The sequence below is a fragment of the Schistocerca nitens genome, chromosome 11 (genome assembly GCF_023898315.1).
Source record: "Schistocerca nitens isolate TAMUIC-IGC-003100 chromosome 11, iqSchNite1.1, whole genome shotgun sequence".
NCBI classification, from domain to species: domain Eukaryota; kingdom Metazoa; phylum Arthropoda; class Insecta; order Orthoptera; family Acrididae; genus Schistocerca; species Schistocerca nitens.
Window position 1 is genome coordinate 189,913,987 of NC_064624.1, and position 25,766 is coordinate 189,939,752.

At 45.1% G+C, this 25,766-nt stretch overlaps 1 protein-coding gene across 1 annotated transcript in view; it reads right to left on the minus strand.

The window, feature by feature from the left end:
• The window catches only part of LOC126212763 (period circadian protein-like), a 176,285-nt gene that overhangs the window by 87,812 nt on the left and 62,707 nt on the right, over positions 1 to 25,766 (minus strand). Inside the window, exons 4-8 of the mRNA XM_049940169.1 lie at positions 16,558 to 16,928; positions 14,572 to 14,687; positions 9,454 to 9,643; positions 6,893 to 7,135; positions 2,800 to 2,991 (exon numbers count right to left, since the gene is read on the minus strand). Of these exons, the coding sequence (XP_049796126.1) occupies positions 2,800 to 2,991; positions 6,893 to 7,135; positions 9,454 to 9,643; positions 14,572 to 14,687; positions 16,558 to 16,928 (1,112 nt within the window). The remainder of the gene's footprint in view (positions 1 to 2,799; positions 2,992 to 6,892; positions 7,136 to 9,453; positions 9,644 to 14,571; positions 14,688 to 16,557; positions 16,929 to 25,766) is intronic.

Consider the following 25,766-nt stretch of genomic DNA (forward strand, 5'->3'; position numbering starts at 1 on the left):
ACGAGGCAGAGAAAATCCCTGACCCTGCCGGGAATCGAACCCGAGAACGCGGGTGCGGGAAGCGAGAACGCTACCGCACGACCACGAGCTGCGGACCCTTATTTTGTATTTTTCATTACCGGTACATTAGTGAAATCTAATGGATGCCGTTTCTTCAACATACTGTACTTTACAGACTATGAGACACACTTTTTTCTTTGAAAAATTGCCTCCAAAATTCAGGTGCCTGTTATACTCAAAATTAATATAAAAGTGTCCAGTGTTTGATTTAAAATTCCCACCAGTAGTAAAAATGGTGATATATTTGATGCCGCAGGAAATTTATCTCTATCTGGCAACACCGGATTCAACAGGCAGTGGTAGTGCACCGATGCGATGAACATGAGCTGTGGGGATTCACAAGCTTGCTAACACTGTCTCCCTGCTACCCCTACATCACAAACCGAGAACACACTGTCTAGCCTATGACGTGTCATTGCAGTCTATGGTGCCAGTGAACTTGAATTGAAAGCTATTTGGCGGTAACAGTACAATATTTTTGTTAGCGGCTAGTTTCGTAATGGAAAAAAAAAAAAAAAAAGACAGTCATATGGTGTGACAAAGAGAAAAAAGAAGAAGAAAGTTGAGATGATGATTTTCAAAACTTTTAAAGGTCAGTTCAGTTTTATAAACTAAGAATTTTTTTTTTAGTTGGGCTTTGCACTCTTAATAATAAAAATGGTAAAAATGTTAATCCTTTTTAAAAACTTGCTTAAAAATTAAGGTGCATCTTACAGTCCATAGTTTGTTATAGTCTAGCATACATTAATCAGCGTGGTATCGTTGACAACACTGAAGCCTCGTTTCTCGAGGGCTTTTGATGCCTATTTATTTAAAACTGAGTGAAAAGCACTCCCAGAATCTATGAATCCCATACAAATGAATGAATGAAACCTGACATTCTTTTCTGTATCCTCCATCTCAACTGCAGATAAAAGAGATGATGCTAATGGGGTACAGTTTTTATGTTATTTTAATCTGCTTTCTCTTCAAGTAGAGTAATTAAAGTGCTGTTCTGGTTTTGAAGAACTGTCTTCCTTTGCAAACATCCTGTAAATATTTTTTGCAGTTAGCATTTAATGACTTCTGCTCCGGTTGAAATCGTTGCCATTGTAACCTCACCTTTTCACAGCCACGCTACACACACTGAACAACTATGTATAGCTCACCTGGTGTTATTTCTGGGATACCATTATCTTCATTATTACTTACACGTTTTTGATTTACCTTTTGAATTACACAAACTTACATAGAAATCTTTGATTGTTTGCTCAATATCTTTCTGTTTTAATTACTGTGCCATCTCATTTTTTTCAACTGTTTTTCTTAGTGAATTTTCATTGTCTTCTCGTATCATGTTAAAGACATTTCTGATTACTGTTGTTCCATTTGGAGGCTTCAATCATGTTTCTATTCAGCATCTCTGCCATGTTCCATTATCATCTGCTCACAAGGGAACCTCCCCATCGCACCCCTCTCAGATTTAATTATAAGTTGGCACAGTGGATAGGCCTTGAAAACTGAACACAGATCAATCGAGAAAACAGGAAGAAGTTGTGTGGAACTATGAAAAAATAAGCAAAATATACAAATTAAGTAGTCCATGCGCAAGATAGGCAACATCAAGGAGAGGGTGAGCACAGGAGCGCCGTGGTACCGTGGTTAGCGTGAGCAGTTGCGGAACGAGAGGTGCTTGGTTCCAGTCTTCCCTCGAGAGAAAAGTTTAACTTTTTATTTACAGGTTATGTCACAAACTCTTATGTTTTCATCACTTTTTTGGGAGTGATTATCACATCCACAAGAAAACCTAAATCGGGCAAGGTAGAAGAATCTTTTTACCCATTCGCCAACAGTACAAGTTAGGTGGGTCGACAACATATTCCTGTCATGTGGCGCACATGCCGTCACCAGTGTCATATAGAATATATCAGACGTGTTTTCCCGTGGAGGAATCGGTTGACCTATGACCTTGCGGTCAAATGTTTTCGGTTCCCATTGGAGAGGCACGTCCTTTCGTCTACTAATCGCACGGTTTTGCGGTGCGGTCGCAAAACACAGAAACTAAACTTATTACAGTGAACAGAGACGTCAATGAACGAACGGACAGATCATAACTTTGCGAAAATAAAGAAAGAAAACTTTTCACTCCAGGGAAGAAATGAACCGAGGACCTCTCGTTCCGCAGCTGCTCACGCTAACCACGGGACCACGGCGCTCCTATGCTTACATTATCTTTGACGTTGCGTATCTTGCGCATGGACTACTCAATTTGTATATTTTGCTTATTTTTTCATAGTTCCACACAACTTCTTCCTGTTTTCTCTATTGATCTGTGTTCAGTTTTTCAAGGCCTACCCACTGTGCCAACTTATAACTAAATCTGAGGGAGGTGCGATGGGGCGGTTCCCTTGTCAGAACTTTCTCCTCTTTAACAGCAACAGTCAGTGCCACAAAACTGACAAGTGTCTCTGGCCTCTATGTCACAGGAATTTAGGGTTAGGAAGAACAGGGTTGACGCCACTTGCATTTGGGTACATCTGACAACTGTCTTCATCTGTGCCTAACTAATTGCCCAATTAGTAGAACGGGACACGGCAGGAGACCCCACAAGTCACCACAGAATGCGGCAGCAGATTATTTGGCACGAAGCGCGTGGCAGAATGTCGCAGTACCGACACCAGTCAGCAAGCCCCACATGCAAAGTGCGTCAATGCGGGAAGCGCAGTGTCGACCTGTAAAAGCACGTGCCGGGAGACTCACCCAGCTGCCGGTAGACGCGCTGCAGGCCGCGCAGGTCGGCCGGGTGGTAGATGTCGAAGACGGGCCGCCCCAGCAGCTGCTGCGGCAGGTAGCCTAGCAGCGACACCGCCTCACCATCCACGTGCGTCAGCTTCCCGTCCGCCTGGTGGCGTGTCGAGAACCTGTTGCCGCCCACCGGCTTCTCGTCCGGCCCTGCGACAGAGATACCGCCACAGTCGTGACTACCTCTCTAGACTGAAATGTCTACAAGAAGTATTTATCTATATAAAAAACAAAGATGCTGTAACTTACCAAATGAAAGCGTTGGTCTGTTGATAGAGACAATAAAAAACACACAAACACACACACAAATTTCAAGCTTTCGCAACCCCAGGCTGCTTCATCAGAAAGGAGAGAAAAGATGAAAGGATGTGGGTTTTAAGGGAGAGGGTAAGGAGTCATTCCAATCCCGGGAGTGGAAAGACTTACCTTAGGGGGAAAAAAGGACAGGTATACACTCGCGCGCGCGCACACACACACACACACACACACACACACACACACACACACACACACACACACACACATATCCATCTGCACATATACACACACAGGCAGACATATGTAAATGCAAAGAGGTTGGGCAGAGATGTCAGTCGAGGCGGAAGTACAGAGGCAGAGATGTTGTCGAGTGACAGGTGAGGTACGAGTGGCGGCAACTTGAAATTAGCGGAGGTTCAGGCCCGGTGGGTAACGGAAACTGGGAATATACTGAAGGGCAAGTTCCCATCTCCGAAGTTCTGATAGGTCGGTGTCAGTGGGAAGTATCCAGATAACCCGGACGGTGTAACACTGTGCCGAGATGTGCTGGCCGTGCACCAAGGCATGTTTAGCCACAGGGTGATCCTCATTACCAACAAACACTGTCTGCCTGTGTCCATTCATGCGAATGGACAGTTTGTTGCCGGTCATTCCCACATAGAATGCATCACAGTGTAGGCAGGTCAGTTGGTAAATCACGTGGGTGCTTTCACACGTGGCTCTGCCTTTGATCGTGTACACCTTCCGGGTTACAGGACTGGAGTAGGTGGTAGTGGGAGGGTGCATGGGACAGGTTTTGCACCGGGGGCGGTTACCAGGATAGGAGCCAGAGGGTAGGGAAGGTGGTTTGGGGATTTCATAGGGACGAACAAAGAGGTTACGAAGGTTAGGTGGACGGCGGAAAGACACTCTCAGTGGAGTGGGAAGGATTTCATGAAGGATGGATCTCATTTCAGGGCAGGATTTGAGGAAGTTGTATCCCTGCTGGAGAGCCACATTCAGAGTCTGGTCCAGTCCCGGAAAGTATCCTGTCACAAGTGGGGCACTTTTGGGGTGGTTCTGGGTTTGAGGGGATGAGGAAGTGGCTTTAGCTATTTGCTTCTGTACCAGGCCAGGAGGGTAGTTGCGGGATGTGAAAGCTGTTTTCAGATTATTGGTGTAATGGTTCAGGGATTCAGGACTGGAGCAGATTTGCCACGAAGACCTAAGCTGTAGGGAAGTGACCGTTTGATATGGAACGGGTGGCAGCTGTCAAAATGGAGGTTTGGTACAGGATGTTGTACATATGGTAATGATCATAATATATGTACTGTTAAAATGAAAAAGTAAGAAATGTCATAACGACCGAACTGATTGAAATTTGCATATGCCACTTTGAGATGATGTAGTGAGACATCTAGGGACACCAATGTAGTCTTTGTTGTGGTCGTGCACACGAATGGGCACGTGGTGCAAGAGAGAAGCAGATATTTTGTTACATCTGTCTGACAAAGCAGTATAAGCCTGAGGATATATTGGTGTTTACAATGCAAAATCCAATGACTGAGAAGCAGCAAGATTTCTGACTGTAGAAGGTGTTAAACAGGCCAATATTCGCTGACAGGTTGTGGCTGTATACGGGGGAGGCTGTGCGTCCAGTGAAGGCCAGGAGCATTTTAGTGATGACCCGAGGCCAGGCTACGCAAACACGAAATCGAGGCCAAACTTATCGACAAGGTGAACGACGTGATGAACAGCGACTGGCACGTCTCGGTGCAAATGTTGGCAGTGACGGTGGGGGGCCAGTGTCGGAACAGTGAGGACAATTGTGCACGACAGGTTGGGTTACTAGAAGGAGTGCACACGGTGGGCTCAGCAAACGTCAAAAGGTATTGTATACGGGGCTAGCACTGTAATATCTGTTCCGGTAGTGTGAAGACCCTATTTTTCAGGAGCGAGCAGTCACTGGTGATGAGAACTGGTGCAGTCACTCGGAGGCAGAGACGAAGCAGGACAGCGTGCAATGGAAACATGTGCCACACCTCGCCCTAAGAAATTTAAAGCTGTGCCTTCAGAAGACGAGACGATGCTCAATGCCTATTTGACATCCGAGATCCGATACTCATCGAATTCCTCAAGCACGGATAAACCTTTAACACTGACTCGTATTGTGAGACGCACTGTAATCTATGCAAGTCTGTCGAGAGCAAACAGCCTGAGCTCCTCACAGAGGGAGCAATTCGACTCCGCGATAAGGTACGTCCACGCGTCTCTGAGGTCGCACGTAGTGTAACGGCCGAGTTCAAGGGGGAGCTGCTCGGGCATCTGCCCTACAGCCCGGACATGTTGCAACAGGGAACCCTTCGGCTTGTGAAACAGAGGGATAGCTGTGCTCAAGTCTCTGGTGATTATTTTTGAATAAAGACTTCAGTTATACCCACAGTGTTGTTTTGTATGTTCGTTCTTCTGAACACCCCTCATAGTACAAAATGGATGACGGTCAAATGGATGACGGTTATGCTAGTGGTGTGGTAGTGGTGGTGAAGGAGGAACAATGGTGATCGTGATTGTAGGAGGGGTGGTGGTTGCAGCACCTGGACAACAATTATAGCTCAGGTGACGCGTTACATTCACTTTAGCTGCTTGCTTTTGACAACAGTAATGCCCACTTCCTCTTCATCCTCAAGCTTACATATATTAGGCCTACTGCTCAGTTCTGTCTCGGGGTTTGTTTTTTTCTGGCAGTGTGACTTGTACATTAACAGTGACACGACAGTACGTACAGGTTTACTGGTGAAGAGATGACTGACATGCACCTCTTGTGTATATCTATTGAATACAAAGACAGAGCAGAATGACAATGATATCCTGAGCTGTTCCTGCAAGCGACAACGGCCACATCGCAGCACTTTTGCATCCGCAGCTCTCGGTCTAGCGGCTAGCGTTGCCGCCTCTGGATCACGAGGGCCCGGGTTCGATACCCGGCCGGGTCGGGGATTTTCTCTGCCCGGGGACTGGGTGTTTGTGTTTTCCTCATCATTTTATCATCATCATCATCATTCGTGGCAGTGGCTACTTGGAGTGTGAAAAAATTGGGGTGTGAAACAATTGGAGTGTGAAACAACTGGAGTGTGTAAAAACTGGAGTGTGTAAAAACTGGAGTGTGTAAAAACTGGAGTGTGTAAAAACTGGAGTGTGTAAAAATTGGGACTTTGTACGGGTGCTGACGACTGCACAGTTGAGCGCCCCACAAACCAAACATCATCGTCATCACCACCATCACAGCAATTTTGTACCTGCAACTTTTTACTGGTAGGTCTACCCATGCCACTGTGCACCACTGTTAACATACAACTCACACTGCTGGAAAAACGAACTGAAAACAGAACTAAGAAGTACTGAATACAGGTGTGACGGCAAATACAGTAGGCATTACAGTTGTCAAAATCGAGTAGCGTGGCCGAATATAGCTAGTTTGTTTCCAACCAAAGCACACAGTGCGTACCATTGAGTTTTAAAGTTTTGTGTAGATTTTTCAGTGCAACATTAAGATAAACGGAGGTAAGAAATAAAATGGAATCCAATTATTCTGTAACACGGGTCCCTTACACAAAATACTCAGAAAATTTCCAAGAAAAATCTTTGGAATCTTGTCGGTGAAGTTTGAGTTCATCGTCTAGATCGTACTACCTGACATTCTCAGTTCAGAAGATAGTTAAACTTGTGTACAGCACGTACTGCAGTTACAGGAGGAAAGTTTGTAACAGGCAGCTGCAAGTGCACCGAGATAAAAGAGCGCAGAGGTTCGACTCACGGGTGTAGGCCGAGCAGACGGCAGTGGCGGTGACGGTGAGGAGCACGCCGGGGGGCAGGGCGGCGGGCGCGCCCCCGGAGGCGGAGGCGGGCAGCTCGTAGAAGGAGAGCTGCAGAGAGAAGGGCCGGTGCACCAGCCGGCGCTCCGCCACGGCGAAGCCGTCACGCAGCGACGGGTAGCGCCGCAGCCGGCAGAACAGCGGTGCCTGCGACGGGGCCTTGGCGGACGACTCACTGCTGCCCCCTGCGGCACGTGAGAACTGTCTCAGCCTAGATTTAATGCACTGAATAATCTGAAGGTTTCATTCTAAAGCTCAAAATTTTAGATACCAGAATCTGCAGTGAGATTTGGATTTCTCTGCTGTTTGGAAATTTACTCACTCGCTGATATTGCACGGCTCAGTTTACTTAAATACATTAACTGAAGGTGACAAAACCAAATTGTGTGCAGAATGAGATTTTCACTCTGCAGCAGAGTGTGCGCTGATATGAAACTTCCTGGCAGATTAAAACTGTGTGCCGGACCGAGACTCGAACTCGGGACCTCTGCCTTTCGCGGGCAAGTGCTCTAAGTGCTCTACCACTGAGCTACCCAAGCATGACTCACGTCCTGTCCTCACAGCTTTACTTCTGCCAGTACCTCGGTAGGAGACGAGGTACTGGCAGAAGTAAAGCTGTGAGGATGGGGTGTGAGTCGTGCTTGGGTAGCTCAGTGGTAGAGCACTTGCCTGCGAAAGGCAAAGGTCCCGAGTTCGAGTCTCGGTCCAGCACACAGTTTTAATCTGCCAGGAAGTTCCAAATTGTGTGGTTTCCTATGGCCCTTATATAATGTTTGTGTTACTGACTATTTATTTGAGTGCATGCGTTAGGTTAAGAACGTCATCTGTTTCTCTCCAGCCAAACCTCCTAATTCCTGCAAGGGTCCCATTAGTTCCATGTTCTTCTTCAAATTAGTATGACTGGTGCTCTTTTCCTTAAAAAAAAAAATCCTTGGTTTGGAGGAGACAGTTCTCCATTTAACAAGAAGGGAACTGTAAGTGAACAACCAGGTATGCTGTGTCCTGTGTATCAATGCACTCACTGAAGAAGAAAAACGACTCAGTGACTGGTGGCCAGCGATTCAATTATCGAGAACAGTTGCCTGGTGCTTCAAAACATTTGAAACACTTAAATGCACCATTTTTCACACTATGGATTACACTAGTACCATTTATGTTGTGATTATGACCGTGAGAAGAGAAATAAATCCGATTAACGTCTGTGAAATCATTCATCAACAGGTTAAGTTCTCCAACATTGTAAAGAAGTTACTTCACAGACAGAAATTTTCGGGGCTACGTATCCGCTAGTGTCCACCCATAAAAAGCATTCTGATTGTGATTAAATTTTCAATTTGTTTTCATTTTGTTAGTTGTGCTGTATATTTGACAATATGCCCACCATACTGGATAGAGATGGTGAGCCTTAATCTGCCACCTTGATAACATCGCATGTCAAAGCTCATGCCTGGAAGCAGATGTTTCATTATTTTCCACATTGTTTTATACGAAAATTAGCTGAAAATATGAATAATTTTTATACATAAAATGGTGATACGTATTTATTTACTAACCAGGAAGTTTAGTTCTGGCTCATGACCAACACAACTGGGGATTCACAGATTAATTCAAAATCATCTATCTGTATGAAAATACAGTTCAAACAAGCCACTACAATTTTACTACAAAATAACCTCACAAAGACAATCAATTGCCATAAAAGAACATCACTCTTATATATAGACAATAAATAGTGCAGTTCTTGAAACTTCCTGGCACATTTGAACTCTGTGCCAGACCGAGACACAAACTCGGGACCTCTGCCTTTCTCGAGCAACTCCTCTATTGACTGAGCTACCCGAGCACGACTCACGACCGGTCCTAACAGCTTCACTTCTGCCAGAATCTTTTCTCCTACCCTCCGAACTTCACAGAAGCTCTCCTGCGATACTTGCAAGACTAACACTCCCGGAAGAAAGGATATTGCGGAGACGCGGTTTAGCCACAACCTCAGGGATGCTTCCAGAATGAAATTTTCACTCTGCAGCAGGGTGTGTGCTGATATGAAACTTCCCGGCAGATTAAAATTGTGTGCCAGATCGAGACTCAAAGTCGGCAGAGCACTTACCCTCGAAAGGCAAAGGTCCCGAGTTTGAGACTCAGTCAGGCAGACAGTTTTAATTTGCCAGGAAGTTTCATATCAGTGCACACTGTGCTGCAGAGCGAAAATTTTATCCTGGAGTGCAGGTCTTGTGCACAAAGTACATTCTTCTGTCTTTCTTTTAAACAAACAAGTCAATATCATTTCCCATGAGGAGCACTGTAAATACACGTAACATTGTCTTCAGTGTATCGTTCCTTAAAATATTTTTACTGTCTTTGGAGTTGAGAGTATCTCTCACTTTAAGCAGTAATCAAAGGTGTCGCACATGCAACTGTCATAAGTTTGCTCCACGTTGTTTTCAGTTCCAGATTATGAAATGGACTTTCAGAGACTGTACACATGCAATGCGAATTTACTCACCCTTGGGGCGAGGCAGTGCGACGCCTGAAGTGATGTTCTGTATGAGGGCCAGCCGGTCGTCAGGGTGCACGTAGTCGATGAAGGACTTGCCGACCCACATGTCACGTGGGAAAGACAGCGCCTGTGTGATGGACGGAGACGTGTAGATGACGGCGCCATCCTGCATCGACACCACCACCGTGAACTCGTCCTGCGGGGCACAGGTGTACTCATTACCAAAACAGCAGATGTAACGAACTCTCAATTAAAATTAAAAAAAAAATCCCCTAAATAAATTTTATTTTCAGCAAGCGCTGTGTAGTTTAACAAGTTTCTTTGTGTGCTCATCATCTGCAGAAAGCACAAAAATATTTGTTTTTGTAACTATGGGACAAACCGCTCCACACCCGCAGAGCGCCCAAGAGAACGCAGTGACAAACTAACCTCTAGAGAAGGCACGAAAATAATTAGAATCGACAGTAAAAGCCATCTCCTAACACTGCGAGAAAATTACTACATACAAAAAACCAAAGCAGAAAAGAAAACCCAGTGGAATGATCAGCTTTTCTTGCTTATTTTGAACTCAGTTTAGCATACAAACACAGCAATGAACGAAAAACTGCAGAAATGCTAGAAGTGCACTTATGGTGTCCGTCGATCTTCCATTGCATTCTGTCGTTTGTAATCGTTTGTGTGATGAGTACTGGGCAGTTAACACAATGGGTTACGAGCTGACTGTGGGAAACCAATAATATCACCTATTTGTAACAATGGAATTAGTTGTTGTTGTTGTTGTCTTCAGTCCTGAGACAGGTTTCATTCAGCTCTCCATGCTACTCTATCCTGTGCAAGCTTCTTCATCTCCCAGTAACTACTGCAGCCAACATCCTTCTGAATCTGCTTAGTGTATTCTTCTCTTGGTCTCCCTCTATGATTTTTACCCTCCACGCTGCCCTCCTATACTAATTGGTGATCCCTTGATGCCTCAGAACGTGTCCTAGCAACTGATCCCTTCTTCTAGTCAAATTGTGCCACAAATTTATCTTCTCTCCAATTCTGCTCAATACCTCCTCATTAGTTATGTGATCTACCCAACTAATGTTCAACATTCTTCTGTAACACCACATTTCGAAAGCTTCTATTCTCTCCTTGTCTAAACTATTTATCGTCCATGTTTCACTTCCATACATGGCTACACTCCATACAAACACTTTCAGAAACGACTTCCTGGCACTCGAAGGTTTTCAAATTTCTCTTCTTCAGAAACGCTTTCCTTGCCATTGCCAGTCTAAATTTTATATCCTCTCTACTTCGACCATCATCAGTTATTTTGCTCCCCAAACAGCAAAACTCCTTTACTACTTCAAGTGTCTCATTTTCTAATCTAATTCCCGCAGCATCACCCGTTCGACTACATTCCATTATCCTCGTTTTGCTTTTGTTGATGTTCATCGGCAATTCGAGGGCAGAGTTTCGTAGTAGTACGTTTCTGCGAATTCCATAAAGCGAAAGGAATTTGGAAAGATGCAAAATATGGATGCATCGAACTGGAAGGAAATATAGATTTCCATAGAAGTCTGCCAGGGTGCGTGAAATGAATAAATATTTCCCTCGCTATGCATTACACAACAATGACCTTATTGAAATTGGAGTTCGTGATTCTTTCTACTAGCACAAGAAAGAGAGTGCTGCTTTCGTAATGCGACGTTCGTAATATCGATCCTCACTGTTATCAACTCTTGTTTCCTCTTCGCTTAATACTACTGTCTTCTTAAGCTTTCTTTATTCGTAATACTGTTGTGTAAGAGCTTTAAATTCAATTTCACATTACATATTTTCATTTATAAACTTCATTTTACATCTGATTAATTTGAGGTGAACTATATTTCATGCCTGATAAAACACACATTCTGAATAATTTTAGAAACCATTTAACAATTTCCAATGACATTATTCTTCCCAAACAAGTCGCTGGGAAAAATAATTCCTCAGTTCCAACTGTCTCCATTAGTCTGTTTAGAAACTGTATCATTCTGACAAAGATAAAATATTAAATACTGTCCGGAACCTACGAAAAAAACTAAAAAGACCAGGGTGTTACCACAGAATGAAAGTTGGTCCTGCTTAAGCACTTTTAAACAAAAGATACTTTAAGGTTCTGCTGCGTCAATTGTATACTAGTATTTTATAGACATGAATTGCTGGTGGTTTAAATTAATGACCTCGAAGAAAAGAAAAACTGAAACGTGTATAAAACTGTTGAAGACAAATATGACGAGGCTGTGCGGTTACTCACAAGTATTGAGCCGTTTGAAAAGTTCTACCTGGAAAACAGGACTAGATTTCACAACAACTGCAGCAATTAGCTTTCAGAATTATGTTTATGTTTCCACTGTGTTTTATTGTGCAAGTGTCAACAAGATGCCTTGGACACCATTTCAGTGAGGTTCGAACAAATAATCGGTTTTAAGACGATTCTGCGGCTTACTGCTGTATCACAGTATTTTCGACCCAGTCGCTATGGCAATAATTATGAGACAGAAGATGCTGGATTCTCGTTGACCACCTGGAACACAGGTTTACTTACTATTGAGTCAGAAAGCAACGACGATTTCATGCTTGTTACGTGCGAATTTAGACATAAGCGACGTAAATGAGATTCCAGACGAGGAAGAACGGCCGCTGCAATATGTAAACGGAACAAGTGTAAAAGAATTACGCAGAACCACATGTTACGGTGTTATGTGATGTGTGCCGTGAATCTGCAATGCTTACCGAAAGCAGTGTTTAGTATTATACAAATGACAGAAAAAGTATTCCGTGTCAGTGAAAAACAATTTCTGAAACTGACGCTGTCACTTTCATATGGCATCATATTTTGGGGTAATTCATCACTGAGGAATAATGTATTTATTGCACAAAAGCGTGTAATCAGAATAATAGCTGGAGTCCACCCAAGATCATCCTGCAGACATTTATTTAAGGATCTAGGGATATTCACAGTAGCTTCTCAGTATATAGACTCTCTTATGAAATTTGTTATTAACAACCAAACCCAATTCAAAAGTAATAGCAGTGTGCATAACTACAATACTAGGAGACAGGATGATCTTCACTATTCAAGATTAAATCTAACTTTGGCACAGAAAGGGGTGAATTATACTGGCACTAAAGTCTTTGGTCACTTACCAAATAGTATCAAAAGTCTGACAGATAACCAACAAGTATTTAAGAAGAAATTAAAAGAATTTCTGAATGACAACTCCTTCTACTCCATAGAGGAATTTTTAGATATAAATTAAGAAAAAAAGAAAAAAAAACAAAACAAAAATTTTAAAAAATAAAAAAATAAATAAAAAAATAAAAAATAAAGAAAAAACAAAAAATAAAGTTGTTATATTAACTTAAGTATGTTGTTAAATTAACCTAATTATGTCATGTATTGGAAAATTCGACTCGTTCCACATCATTACGAAATATCTTATTCATGATCCATGGAACTAGTATTAATCTAATCTAATCTAATCAAGCACTGTAAAGAGATGCACGGAAAGCAGCCAAGATACTCAGTCGTAATATTCCGCCTTGTCACACTGTCATAAAGAATTTTGTACACGTATTTTAGACAACACTATTGCATTTTCTTTTGAGGAAATATAACCATCCGGCAGAGATGGACTCCATACAAAATGTGGCAGCAAAAGTAAAGACATGAGAATATGGTGAGGATAAGAGTCAAATCACCAAGCAGGTAATTTACTTCATATCTTTTGCCTAATTACGTCGAGTTACGTAAACGTAGGAGTTATAATCTGCAAAACAAACAAAAACAATGAAAACGTTAACGTGTAAACACAAGTAAGCGGATGTGGTTCAATATTGTGTGCAATGCCCAAACAGCTCCCTCCAGCAAACTGAATGCGCATCATACACAGTTATATCTAGACGGTATATTACTTACGATAAAAGTAATTGCGAGGAAGTTTTACCTGTATTATGAGGAAAATTAAATGCCACAATTCCAGTGGCTCACTTACGAAAGACCGTGTTGCAGGGCAGTATCTGTATGTCCTCGTCTTTAAATGCATCCCTCCTGCTCTCACATTTCTTTTCTTGTTCCCTCACCTACAGCCTTGCAGTCACATATGTGATAAAGCCCTGAATAAAGAAAGTACCGCCAACTCGGCAGCTGCCACGATTTTGGTTATCGCAACGTTATGGAGAGAACTGTAAAGTTCTCATCTGTGAAGAAGTGAAAGGCACCTAAAGTGCCTGTGATATCCTAATGCGTAAGTAAACAATGAACTAGAGTTTGTTAACTAATTATTGCGCGTGGCTTTTGAATGACATCAACGACGGTTTGTTAGACCCTTTCCTATAGGCTACATTATGAATGACAATGCATGGTTTCATCTTTCCAGTCACGTGAATTCGCAGAACACGAGGTACTGAGCCTCAATGATGAAAAACCCGGCGTTTGGTACGGTGTAACAGGGACGCACATTGTTGGACCGATATTGTTTGACACTATCCTCAACACGGTTGCACATCTGAAAATTTGATTCATTTTGTGGTCAACTCACCGAATAGGAAAGAGAACAATGCTTCTTCCAGCAAGAGTGCGCAACATGCCACATGCCTACAGTATTCTTGGAACGAGTCCACGATGTTTTCACTGAGGAACGAATTGACAGCAAACAGGTCGACCACGTTTGCCAACAGAGCATGAACAAATTGTTGACAGTCCTCAGAAATTAAATATGTAGGTGTGCAGTCCTATAGTTGCATGCATGACTATGGTCGTCCGCAGAACACATAACATCTTTCCTTTACTTGTGTGTGAGGAATGTTTCCTGAAAGTTTGGCCGTACCTTTTTGTAACACCCTGTATAACTTATTTCCATTCAGTTAACAGTCCTGGTTCTAAAATATCCGTAATGGGTAAGCATAAGGTGATATTAACGTTCCAAGCAGAAAGCTGTCATTGAGGTTTTTTTTTTTTTCTTTTCTTGTAGAGTGTTTACGGAGACCTGGCAGTGAACAAAAGCACGGCGAGTCGTTGCACGAGGCGTCGGTCGTGGCAGCAAGGTCACAACTTGACGTCACAAATGGTTACGGAGAAGTGTCCGTCGGACCTACCTTATTGCCGGCGGCGGGCTGCTGCGGCTGCGCCTGGTCCTGGTGGAGAGAGCGACTTCTCGCACCACACTCCTTCTGCTCCTGTGGCGTCGCCTCCGCTTCCGCCTCCACGGCTCCTGCTTGCAGAAAAAACCATTCCTTCTGCACTCACTACTCCCCGCGAACAACGTAGTGTAAATAAACAGATTTACTTCCCGTGGATAGGGTTCGCAGTCAGGCAGAAGCACAGTTTTCGAAGTAGCGCACTTGATAGTGGCTAGACGGACGAAACTGCAAAATTTCATTCTAGAAATTAAAAAAAAAAAAAAAAAAAAACTTCCAAACTGTTCGTACTTCACCGTACGGTCGCAATTAAAGACGGCAGCTCTAAGTATGGTGAGCTACGGACAGCAGCTAAAAATTACATTCTTTCATCGAAAATGTCTGTAGTTAGTGGATTGACATGGTAGATAACGAAGCTTTGTATAACAACCATATTAATAAAATGCTGTCCTCTTTGCGTGCTATAACTTGCCAAAATCTCTCTTGGATACCTCGAACCGTTTGTAAGAAGTCCAGCGCACTCGAACAGATATAATTTCGATGGATTGCTCACGCGCTGCCTGCGATAGGTTAAGCTATAAGAGAATCTGAGACCAGAGGGCAGTGTTGTCAGCAGTAGGAACTGTGTAGCAGTAGGAGTAAGTAGTAGCTATCAGTCGTGTGTATCGAGTTGGCTGGGCCGGTCGTGGGGAGCGATGGCGGTGCCTGAGCGTTGTTGTTGTTGTTGTTGTCTTCAGTCCTGAGACTGGTTTGATGCAGCTCTCCATGCTACTCTATCCTGGGCAAGCTTCTTCATCTCCCAGTACCTACTGCAACCTACATCCTTCTGAATCTGCTTACTGTATTCATCTCTTGGTCTCCCTCTACGATTTTTACCCTCCACGCTGCTCTCCAATGCTAAATTTGTGATCCCTTGATGCCTCAGAACATGTCCTACCAACCGATCCCTTCTTCTTGTCAAAGTTGTGCCACAAACTCCTCTTCTCCCCTATTCTATTCAATACCTCCTCATTAGTTATGTGATCTACCCATCTAATCTTCAGCATTCTTCTGTAGCACCACATTTCGAAAGCTTCTATTCTCTTCATATCCAAATTATTTATCGTCCATATTTCACTTCCATAGATGGCTAAACTCCATACAAATACTTTCACAAACGACTTCCTGACACCTAAATCAATACAGAATGTCAACAAATTTCTCTTCTTCAGAAACGCTTTTCTTGCCATTCCCAGTCCACATTTTATATCCTCTCTACTTCGACCATCATCACTTATTTTGCTCCCCAAATAGCAAAACTCCTTTACTACTTTAAGTGTCTCATTCCCTGAGCATCACCCAACTTAATTCGACTACATTCCATTATCCTCGATTTGCTTTTGTTGATGTTCATCTTATATCCTCCTTTCAAGACACTATCCATTCCGTTCAACTGCTCTTCGAAGTCTTTTGCTGTGTCTGACAGAATTACAATGTCATCGGCGAACCTCAAACTTTTTATTACCTCTCCATGGATTTTAATAGCTACTCCGAATGTTTATTTTGTCTCCTTCTCTGCTTGCTCAATATACAGATTGAATAACATCGGGGAAAGGCTACAACCCTGTCTCACTCCCTTCCGAACCACTGCTTCCCTTCCATGGCCCTCGACCCTTATAACTGCCATCTGGTTTCTGTACAAATTGTAAATAGCCTTTCGCTCCCTGTATTTTACCCCTGCCACCTTCAGAATTTGAAAGAGAGTGTTCCAGTCACCTTTGTCAAAAGCTTTCTCTAATTCTACAAATACACATAGTGTATAGGGGAATACACAAAGTGTATTTCCCTACAAATTGACATTACAATCAGCTCTGTGGGTACTACGAATTAATTTATACGAATTTTCAAAGTTGTAAGGATCTTTTTGAAACACGTCGTATTTTTCTCCAGAGGCAGAGGACTCACCGTTGCTGTTGGAGCTGGAGGGGCAGGACAGCGACTGGGAGAAGGCGGCGGACGCGTCGTCCGGCGCCGCGACGCCCCCCGCGCCCCCGGCGGCAGCCGACGCCGCCTCCGGCGCCTGGGCGTCCGCCTCCGCGGCCGGCGCCGCCTCCTCCGCCAGCTCGGGGGCGGAGGGCGGCGCCGCGCCGGCCGGCGACGCCGCCGCTTGCGCCGCGGATGCGGCGTCGGTCTTGGTGCGAGAGAGCGACGCGGCCGCCGCCTCCGCAGTGGGGGCGGAGGTGGCCGCCGCAGCCTCCGGCGCCGCCTGCTCCGCCTTGAGCTTCTTCTTGCGGTGGTCCTTGTCTTTGGATCGCGGCGGCGGGAACGCGTCGTTCCTGCAGACACACCTCGCACCGTTACACTCCCTCGTCTCTGGGCACTCCTTCTTCAACTAGGGGACTTCAAAAAATCAGCTACTCTATAAATAGTAGCCGGCTAAAGGCGGCCAAGGAATCACGTGTCCGCTACACAACACACCAACCGAGAAGCCGCAGTAACCAACTTTTTTTACACCGTCTGGCGGCTAGAAATCACATCTAGCAACTAAACGTGTGCCCTCTGTTGACCGAAGTTCCTACTGCTTCTAAAAAACCATTAGCGGCCGGTGTGTAAGGGTACGTCAACACACTAGCTTCCGATGCCTTGCCGATTTATTAGTTATTTTTTCCCTCCAAACGAACGATCTATTGATACGTAATCAGCATGGTTTCAGAAAACATCGTTGATGTGCAACGCAGCTAGCTCTTTATTCGCACGAAGTAATGGCCGCTATCGACAGGGGATCTCAAGTTGATTCCGTATTTCTAGATTTCCGCAAAGCTGTCGACACCGTTCGTCATAGGCGACTTCTAATCGAGTTGCGGGCCTATGGGGTATCGTCTCAGTTGTGCGACTGGATTCGTGATTTCCTGTCAGGAAGGTCGCAGTTCGTAGTAATAGACGGAAAATCGTCGAGTAAAACTGAAACGATATCAGGTGTTCCCCAGGGAAGCGTCCTGGGACCTCTGCTGTTCCTGGTCTATATAAATGACCTGGGTGACAATCTGAGCAGTTGTCTTAGGCTGTTCGCAGATGACGCTGTAATTTGCCGTCTAGGAAGGCCATCCGAAGACCAGTATCAGTTGCAAAGCGATTTACAAAAGATTGCCGTATGGTGTGGCAGGTGTCAGTTGACGCTAAATAACGAAAAGTGTGAGGTGATCCACACGGGTTCCAAAAGAAATCCGTTGGAATTCGATGACTCGATAAATAGTACAATTCTCAAGGCTGTCAATTCGACTAAGTACCTGGGTGTTAAAATTAAGAACAACTTCAGTTGGAAAGACACATTGATAATATTGTGGGGAAGGCGAGCCAAAGGTTGCGTTTCATTGGCAGGACACTTGGAAGATGCAACAAGTCTACTAAAGAGACAGCTTACACTACACTCCTTCGTCCTCTGTTAGAATATTGCTGCGCGGTGTGGGATCCTTATCAGGTGGGATTGACGGAGGACATCGAAAGGGTGCAAAAAAAAGGGCAGCTCGTTTTGTATTATCACGTAATAGGGGAGAGAGTGTGGCAGATATGATACGCGAGTTGGGATGGAAGTCATTAAAGCAAAGACGTTTTTCGTCGCCGCGAGATCTATTTACGAAATTTCAGTCACCAACCTTCTCTTACGAATGCGAAAATATTTTGTTGAGCCTAACCTACATAGGTAGGAATGATCATCGAAATAAAATAAGAGAAATCAGAGCTCGAACAGAAAGGTTTAGGTGTTCGTTTTTCCCGCGCGCTGTTCGGGAGTGGAATGGTAGAGAGATAGTATGATTGTGGTTCAAATTGCTCTGAGCACTATGGGACTTAACATCTATGGTCATCAGTCCCCTAGAACTTAGAACTACTTAAACCTAACTAACGTAAGGACATCACACAACACCCAGTCATCACGAGGCACAGAAAATCCCTGACCCCGCCGGGAATCGAACCCGGGCGTGGGAAGCGAGAACGCTACCGCACGACCACGAGCTGCGGACATTGTGGTTGGATGAACCCTCTGCCAAGCGCTTAAATGTGAACTGCACAGTAATCACGTAGATGCAGATGTAGATCATAGGAGCCCAGCCTGTTTAGCGGCATTAGCACTACACCCACTGTTGAGATGGAGACCGTATTGTACATGCCTCCCGGCACCTATAAGCCGGCCGATGTGGCCGACCGGTTCTAGGCGCTTCAATGTGGATCCGCGCGACTCTCTTACTGTAGTATTTGCTAACCACACCAGCCTACCCTTTTGAGAAGTGTCTGTGAATATTTTAAGTAACGCGCAAGGGAGCAGATGTTATCAAATTGTTGTCGGCCATCTTAAGACCGATAACGTTATTCCACTATATTTCTCAACTGATTAATAATATTCAACTCAGACTTGTTTTTAAAAAAAAAAAGATTCAGGTTACCTTATGAACAAGGTTGAGGTTACGGATGTGAAAGTAGCTAGGATGATTGCAGGTACTAGTAGATGGGAACAATGGCAGGAGGGTGTCCACAATGAGGAAATCAAAGAAAAACTGGGAATGAACTCTATAGATGTAGCAGTCAGGGCGAACAGGCTTAGATGGTGGGGTCATGTTACACGCATGGGAGAAGCAAGGTTACCCAAGAGACTCATGGGTTCAGCAGTAGAGGGTAAGAGGTGTCGGGGTAGACCAAGGAGAAGGTACCTGGATTCGGTTAAGAATGATTTTGAAGTAATAGGCTTAACATCAGAAGAGGCACCAACGTTAGCACTGAATAGGGGATAATAGAGGAATTTTATAAGGGGGACTATGCTCCAGACTGAACGCTGAAAGGCATAATCAGCCTTAAATGATGATGATGATGATGATGATGATGATGATGACTAAAACACTCCTTCAGAGTGGATAGGTATTCTGCATAATTTCAAGGAACTTTACGTAAAAACATCGTGGTTGTGTGTGCTGATAGAATCTGTGACAAAGACGATATTTTATCAGTAAAGAAAAATATTCGTCGAGAGAAATTTCAAATACACTCCTGGAAATGGAAAAAAGAACACATTGACACCGGTGTGTCAGACCCACCATACTTGCTCCGGAAACTGCGAGAGGGCTGTACAAGCAATGATCACACGCACGGCACAGCGGACACACCAGGAACCGCGGTGTTGGCCGTCGAATGGCGCTAGCTGCGCAGCATTTGTGCACCGCCGCCGTCAGTGTCAGCCAGTTTGCCGTGGCATACGGAGCTCCATCGCAGTCTTTAACACTGGTAGCATGCCGCGACAGCGTGGACGTGAACCGTATGTGCAGTTGACGGACTTTGAGCGAGGGCGTATAGTGGGCATGCGGGAGGCCGGGTGGACGTACCGCCGAATTGCTCAACACGTGGGGCGTGAGGTCTCCACAGTACATCGATGTTGTCGCCAGTGGTCGGCGGAAGGTGCACGTGCCCGTCGACCTGGGACCGGACCGCAGCGACGCACGGATGCACGCCAAGACCGTAGGATCCTACGCAGTGCCGTAGGGGACCGCACCGCCACTTCCCAGCAAATTAGGGACACTGTTGCTCCTGGGGTATCGGCGAGGACCATTCGCAACCGTCTCCATGAAGCTGGGCTACGCTCCCGCACACCGTTAGGCCGTCTTCCGCTCACGCCCCAACATCGTGCAGCCCGCCTCCAGTGGTGTCGCGACAGGCGTGAATGGAGGGACGAATGGAGACGTGTCGTCTTCAGCGATGAGAGTCGCTTCTGCCTCGGTGCCAGTGATGGTCGTATGCGTGTTTGGCGCCGTGCAGGTGAGCGCCACAATCAGGACTGCATACGACCGAGGCACACAGGGCCAACACCCGGCATCATGGTGTGGGGAGCGATCTCCTACACTGGCCGTACACCACTAGTGATCGTCGAGGGGACACTGAATAGTGCACGGTACATCCAAACCGTCATCGAACCCATCGTTCTACCATTCCTAGACCGGCAAGGGAACCTGCTGTTCCAACAGGACAATGCACGTCCGCATGTATCCCGTGCCACCCAACGTGCTCTAGAAGGTGTAAGTCAACTACCATGGCCAGCAAGATCTCCGGATCTGTCCCCCATTGAGCATGTTTGGGACTGGATGAAGCGTCGTCTCACGCGGTCTGCACGTCCAGCACGAACGCTGGTCCAACTGAGGCGCCAGGTGGAAATGGCATGGCAAGCCGTTCCACAGGACTACATCCAGCATCTCTACGATCGTCTCCATGGGAGAATAGCAGCCTGCATTGCTGCGAAAGGTGGATATACACTGTACTAGTGCCGACATTGTGCATGCTCTGTTGCCTGTGTCTATGTGCCTGTGGTTCTGTCGGTGTGATCATGTGATGTATCTGACCCCAGGAATGTGTCAATAAAGTTTCCCCTTCCTGGGACAATGAATTCACGGTGTTCTTATTTCAATTTCCAGGAGTGTATTACCAGATGGTACATACAGCTGTTCAAGTTAGGACGTACGCTAGATACCCAAAGAACTATATTTGGTGTTTAATAAAAAGAAATCCCTGAGAGCTTACAAGCCGAAACGTATAGCTCTACCCAGCAAAGACAGTTTGTGTGTGTATTGAACCGGGGATTTAGACACGACGGAGATGCTTTCGTCCTGCCGTAGCCCTCAGCGGTTCACAACCCCACAACAGGCCACAGCAGTCCGCCCACCCCACCGCCGCCCCACGTCGAACCCAGGGTTATTGTGCACTTTGGCCCTCAGTGGACCCCCCAAGGGAACGTCTCATACCAGACGAGTGTAGCCCCTATGTGTGGAGACAGTGTATGCGCAGCGATCGCCGACATATTGTACAGTACTTGCCATTAAAATTGCCACACCACGAAGATGACGTGCTACAGACTCTAAATTTAACCGACAGGAAGAAGATGCTGTGATATGCAAATGATTAGCTTTTCAGAGCATTCACACAAGGTTGGCGCCGGTGACGACACCTACAACGTTCTGACATGAGGGAAGTTTCCAACCGATTTCTCATACACAAACAGCAGTTGACCGGCGTTGACTGGTGAAACGTTGTTGTGATGCCTCGTGTAAGGACGAGAAATGCGTACCATCACGTTTCCGACTCTGATAAAGGTCGGATTGTAGCCTATCGCGAGTGCGGTTTATCGTATCGCGACATTGCTGCTCGCGTCGGTCGAGATCCAATGACTGTTAGCGGAATGTGGAATCGGTGGGTTCAGGAGGGTAATACGGAACGCCGTGCTGGGTCCCAACGGCCTCGTATCACTAGCAGTCGAGATAACAGGCATCTTATCCGCACGGCTGTAACGGATCGTGCAGCCACGTCTCGATCCCTGAGTCAACAGACGGGGAGGTTTGCAAGACAAAGACCATCTGCACGAACAATTCTACGACGTTTCCAGCAGCACGGAATATCAGCTCAGAGACCGCGGCTGCGGTTACCCTTGACGCTGCATCACAGACAGGAGCGCCTGCGATGGTGTACTCGACGACGAACCTGCATACGCGAATGGCAAAACGTCATTTTTTCGGATGAATCCAGGTTCTGTTTACAGCATCACGATGGCCGCATCCGTGTTTGATGATATCGCAGTGAACACACATTGGAAGCGTGCATTCGTCTTCGCCACACTGGCGTATCACCCAGCGTGATGGTATGGGTTGCCATTGGTTACACGCCTCGGTCACCTCTTGTTCGCATTGACGGCACTTTGAACAGTGGACGTTACATTTCAGATGTGTTACGACCCGTGGCTCTACCCTTCATTTCGATCCCTGCGAAACCCTACATTTCAGCAGAATAATGCACGACCTCATGTTGCAGGTCCTGTACGGGTCTTTCTGGATACAGAAAATGTTCGACTGCTGACCTGGCCAGCACATTCTCCAGATCTCTCACCAATTGAAAACGTCTGGTCCATGCTGGCCGAGCAACTGGCTTGTCACAATACGCCGTACGCCATAAGGAATCATCACCGTCCTTGTGGTACAGCTCAAGGAAAGTCAATGCACTGTCTGAAACGTTTGGTTTTGTGCTCTTCCGTCAAATTTTGGGTACCCAACGTGCGCACAATCTTCGGTAATTCAAGTGCTTGGTCACAATGCCATACAAAACACTACGAGAAACATTAGGAAAGTCATCCCGCAAGGAGGAAATCGTAAAGCGTTTGTTTTCTCTCACCTTATTGTCAACTTCCTGCACCAAACTTTCATTAACGACCGAAGGACGCCCACTCCGTTGTTCATCGTGCACATTTCTGCAGCCATCTTTAAATGCTCTCACCCACTTTCTTACCATTCCATCACTCATAATGTTTTCTCCGTAAACTGCACGGACCCGACGATGAATATCGATCGCTTTTAGGCCTTTAGCACCAAGAAATCTTGTAACAGCCCGTACTTCACAGTCGGCGGGACTAACGATTGTCGGAGGCATCTTACACACTCAGTACACAACGTAAACGAGGAAGAATCAGACTGTAATGGGGTCAGTGCGTAGATTAAGGTACAGGCTTTCATGTAAAAATAACATTATTGAGATATCTTAGCACGTCTCTTTTAATTTCAAAACGTTCTTACTTATAAAACACGCCTCGTACAATAGTCGAGGTACAAACCAGTACTACGACGTGCATTCAATAACTAACGCAACACACTTCTTCTCTCCGCCAGTATCGATTGAAAAACTGCAGAATTTGTAATGGAACATCGCGGAATACTCCCGCTTCATCCCCTATAGTTTCTTGACTTCCGACAGGTGGCAGCGCTATGCGTAGCCTTCAAAATGGCGTCTGTAACGGGGATGCGTTCCCAGCAGAGAACTGTCACAGAGGTTTTTTCTTTTTTTTTTTTTTTCCTCCAGGAAACCAATGCTTCGCAGATATCCATAGGCTCCTGAAGAATGTGTGCTACGGAGAGCATTGTGAGTCGGAGCTGTGACTCATGCAGCGTTCGAACGTTCGGACACACTCACTCGAGATGATCGGCGGATCACAAACAAACACCTCGCTGCTCAACTGGACAGATCGGTTACAAGGACATCAACCGTTAAATATGAAATGAAAATTAAAACACCTGCAGCTGTTTCTCTGCGTTCAATTTATTTACGCAACCAGTTTCCGTGTTCCATTGGGCCATCTTCAGGTTGCTTGGCCAACATAAACTGCAAGGAATCCAATCGACGTCGTCGGCTGATGAACTAAAGAATAGTGTCATGTAAGCCAGAGATCTACAAAGATCGGTTATTTAATATTGGCTCCTGTTACAACTGCATGTTGTTGTTGTTGTGGTCTTCAGTCGTGAGACTGGTTTGATGCAGCTCTCCATGCCACTCTATCCTGTGCAAGCTCCTTCATCTCCCAGTACCTACTGCAGCCTACATCCTTCTGAATCTGCTCAGTGTATTCATCTCTTGGTCTCCTTCTACGATTTTTACCCTCCACGCTGCCCTCCAATGCTAAATTGGTGATCCCTTGATGCCTCAGAACATGTCCTACCAACCGATCCCTTCTTTTTGTCAAGTTGTTCCACAAACTCCTCTTCTCCCCAAATCTATTCAATACCTCCTCATTAGTTATGTGATCTACCTATCTAATCTTCATTATTCTTCTGTAGCACCACATTTCGAAAGCTTCTATTTTCTTGTCCAAACTAGTTATCGTCCATGTTTCAGTTCCGTACATGGCTACACTCCATACAAATACTTACAGAAACGACTTCCTGACACTTAATTCTATACTCGATGTTAAGAAATTTCTCTTGTTCAGAAACGCTTTCCTTGCCATTGCCAGTCTACATTTTATATCCTCTCTACTTCGACCATCATCAGTTACTTTACTCCCCAAATAGCAAAACTCCTTTACTACTTTAAGTGTCTCATTTCCTAATCTAATTCCCTCAGCATCACCCGACTTAATTCGACTACATTCCATTATCCTCGTTTTGCTTTTGTTGATGTTCATGTTACATCCTCCTTTCAAGACACCGTCCATTCCGTTCAACTGCTCTTCCAAGTCCTTTGCTGTCTCTGACAGAATTAGAATGTCGTCGGCGAACCTCAACGTTTTTATTTCTTCTCCATGGACTTTAATACCTACTCCGAATTTTTCTTTTGATCCCTTCACTGCTTACTCAATACACAGATTGAATAACATCGAGGATAGGCTACAACCCTGTCTCACTCCCTTCCCAACCACTGCTTCCCTTTCATGTCCATCGGCTCTTATAACTGCCATCTGGTTTCTGTACAAATTGCAAATAGCCTTTCGCTCCCTGTATTTTCCCCTGTCACCTTTAGAATTTGAAAGAAGAGTATTCCAGTCAACATTGTCAAAAGCTTTCTCTAAGTCTACAAATGCTAGAAACGTAGGTTTGCCTTTCCTTAATCTATTTTCTAAGATAAGTCGTAGGGTCAGTATTGCCTCACGTGTTCCAATATTTCTGCGGAATTCAAACTGATCTTCGCCGAGGTCGGCTTCTACCAGTTTTTCCATTCTTCTGTAAAGAATTCGCGTTAGTATTTTGCAGCTGTGACTTATTAAAGTGATAGTTCGGTAATTTTGACATCTGTCCACACCTCCTTTCTTTGGTATTGGAATTATTATATTCTTCTCGAAGTCTGAGGGTATTTCGCCTGTCTCATACATCTTGCTCAACAGATGGTGGAGTTTTGTCAGGACTGGCTCTCCCAAGGCCGTCAGTAGTTCCAATGGAATGTTGTCTACTCCCGAGGCCTTGTTTCGACTCAGGTCTTTCAGTGCCCTGTCAAACTCTTCACGCAGTATCGTATCTCCCATTTCATCTTCATCTACATCCTCTTCCAATTCCATAATATTGTCCTCAAGTACATCGCCCTTGCCTAGACCCTCTATATACTCCTTCCACCTTTCTGCTTTCCCTCTTCATTGCTTACAACTGGTTGAACGACTTACGCGTCCTTAAAACCAACGGGACCTATATTTCCGCAGACGGTCACCCATGCGAGTACTAACGAGCGCCAACGTCGCTTAACTTCTACCAAGTTGGAAAGCCTATTGGCAAGGTGCGGGATGACAGGGCGTGTGTTAAGACATCAGAGAATAACTTCCACGGTAGCAGGAGGAGAAGGTAGAAACTGTAGGTTGGAATACATCCAATGAATAATACGTAGGATGCGAGTATTGC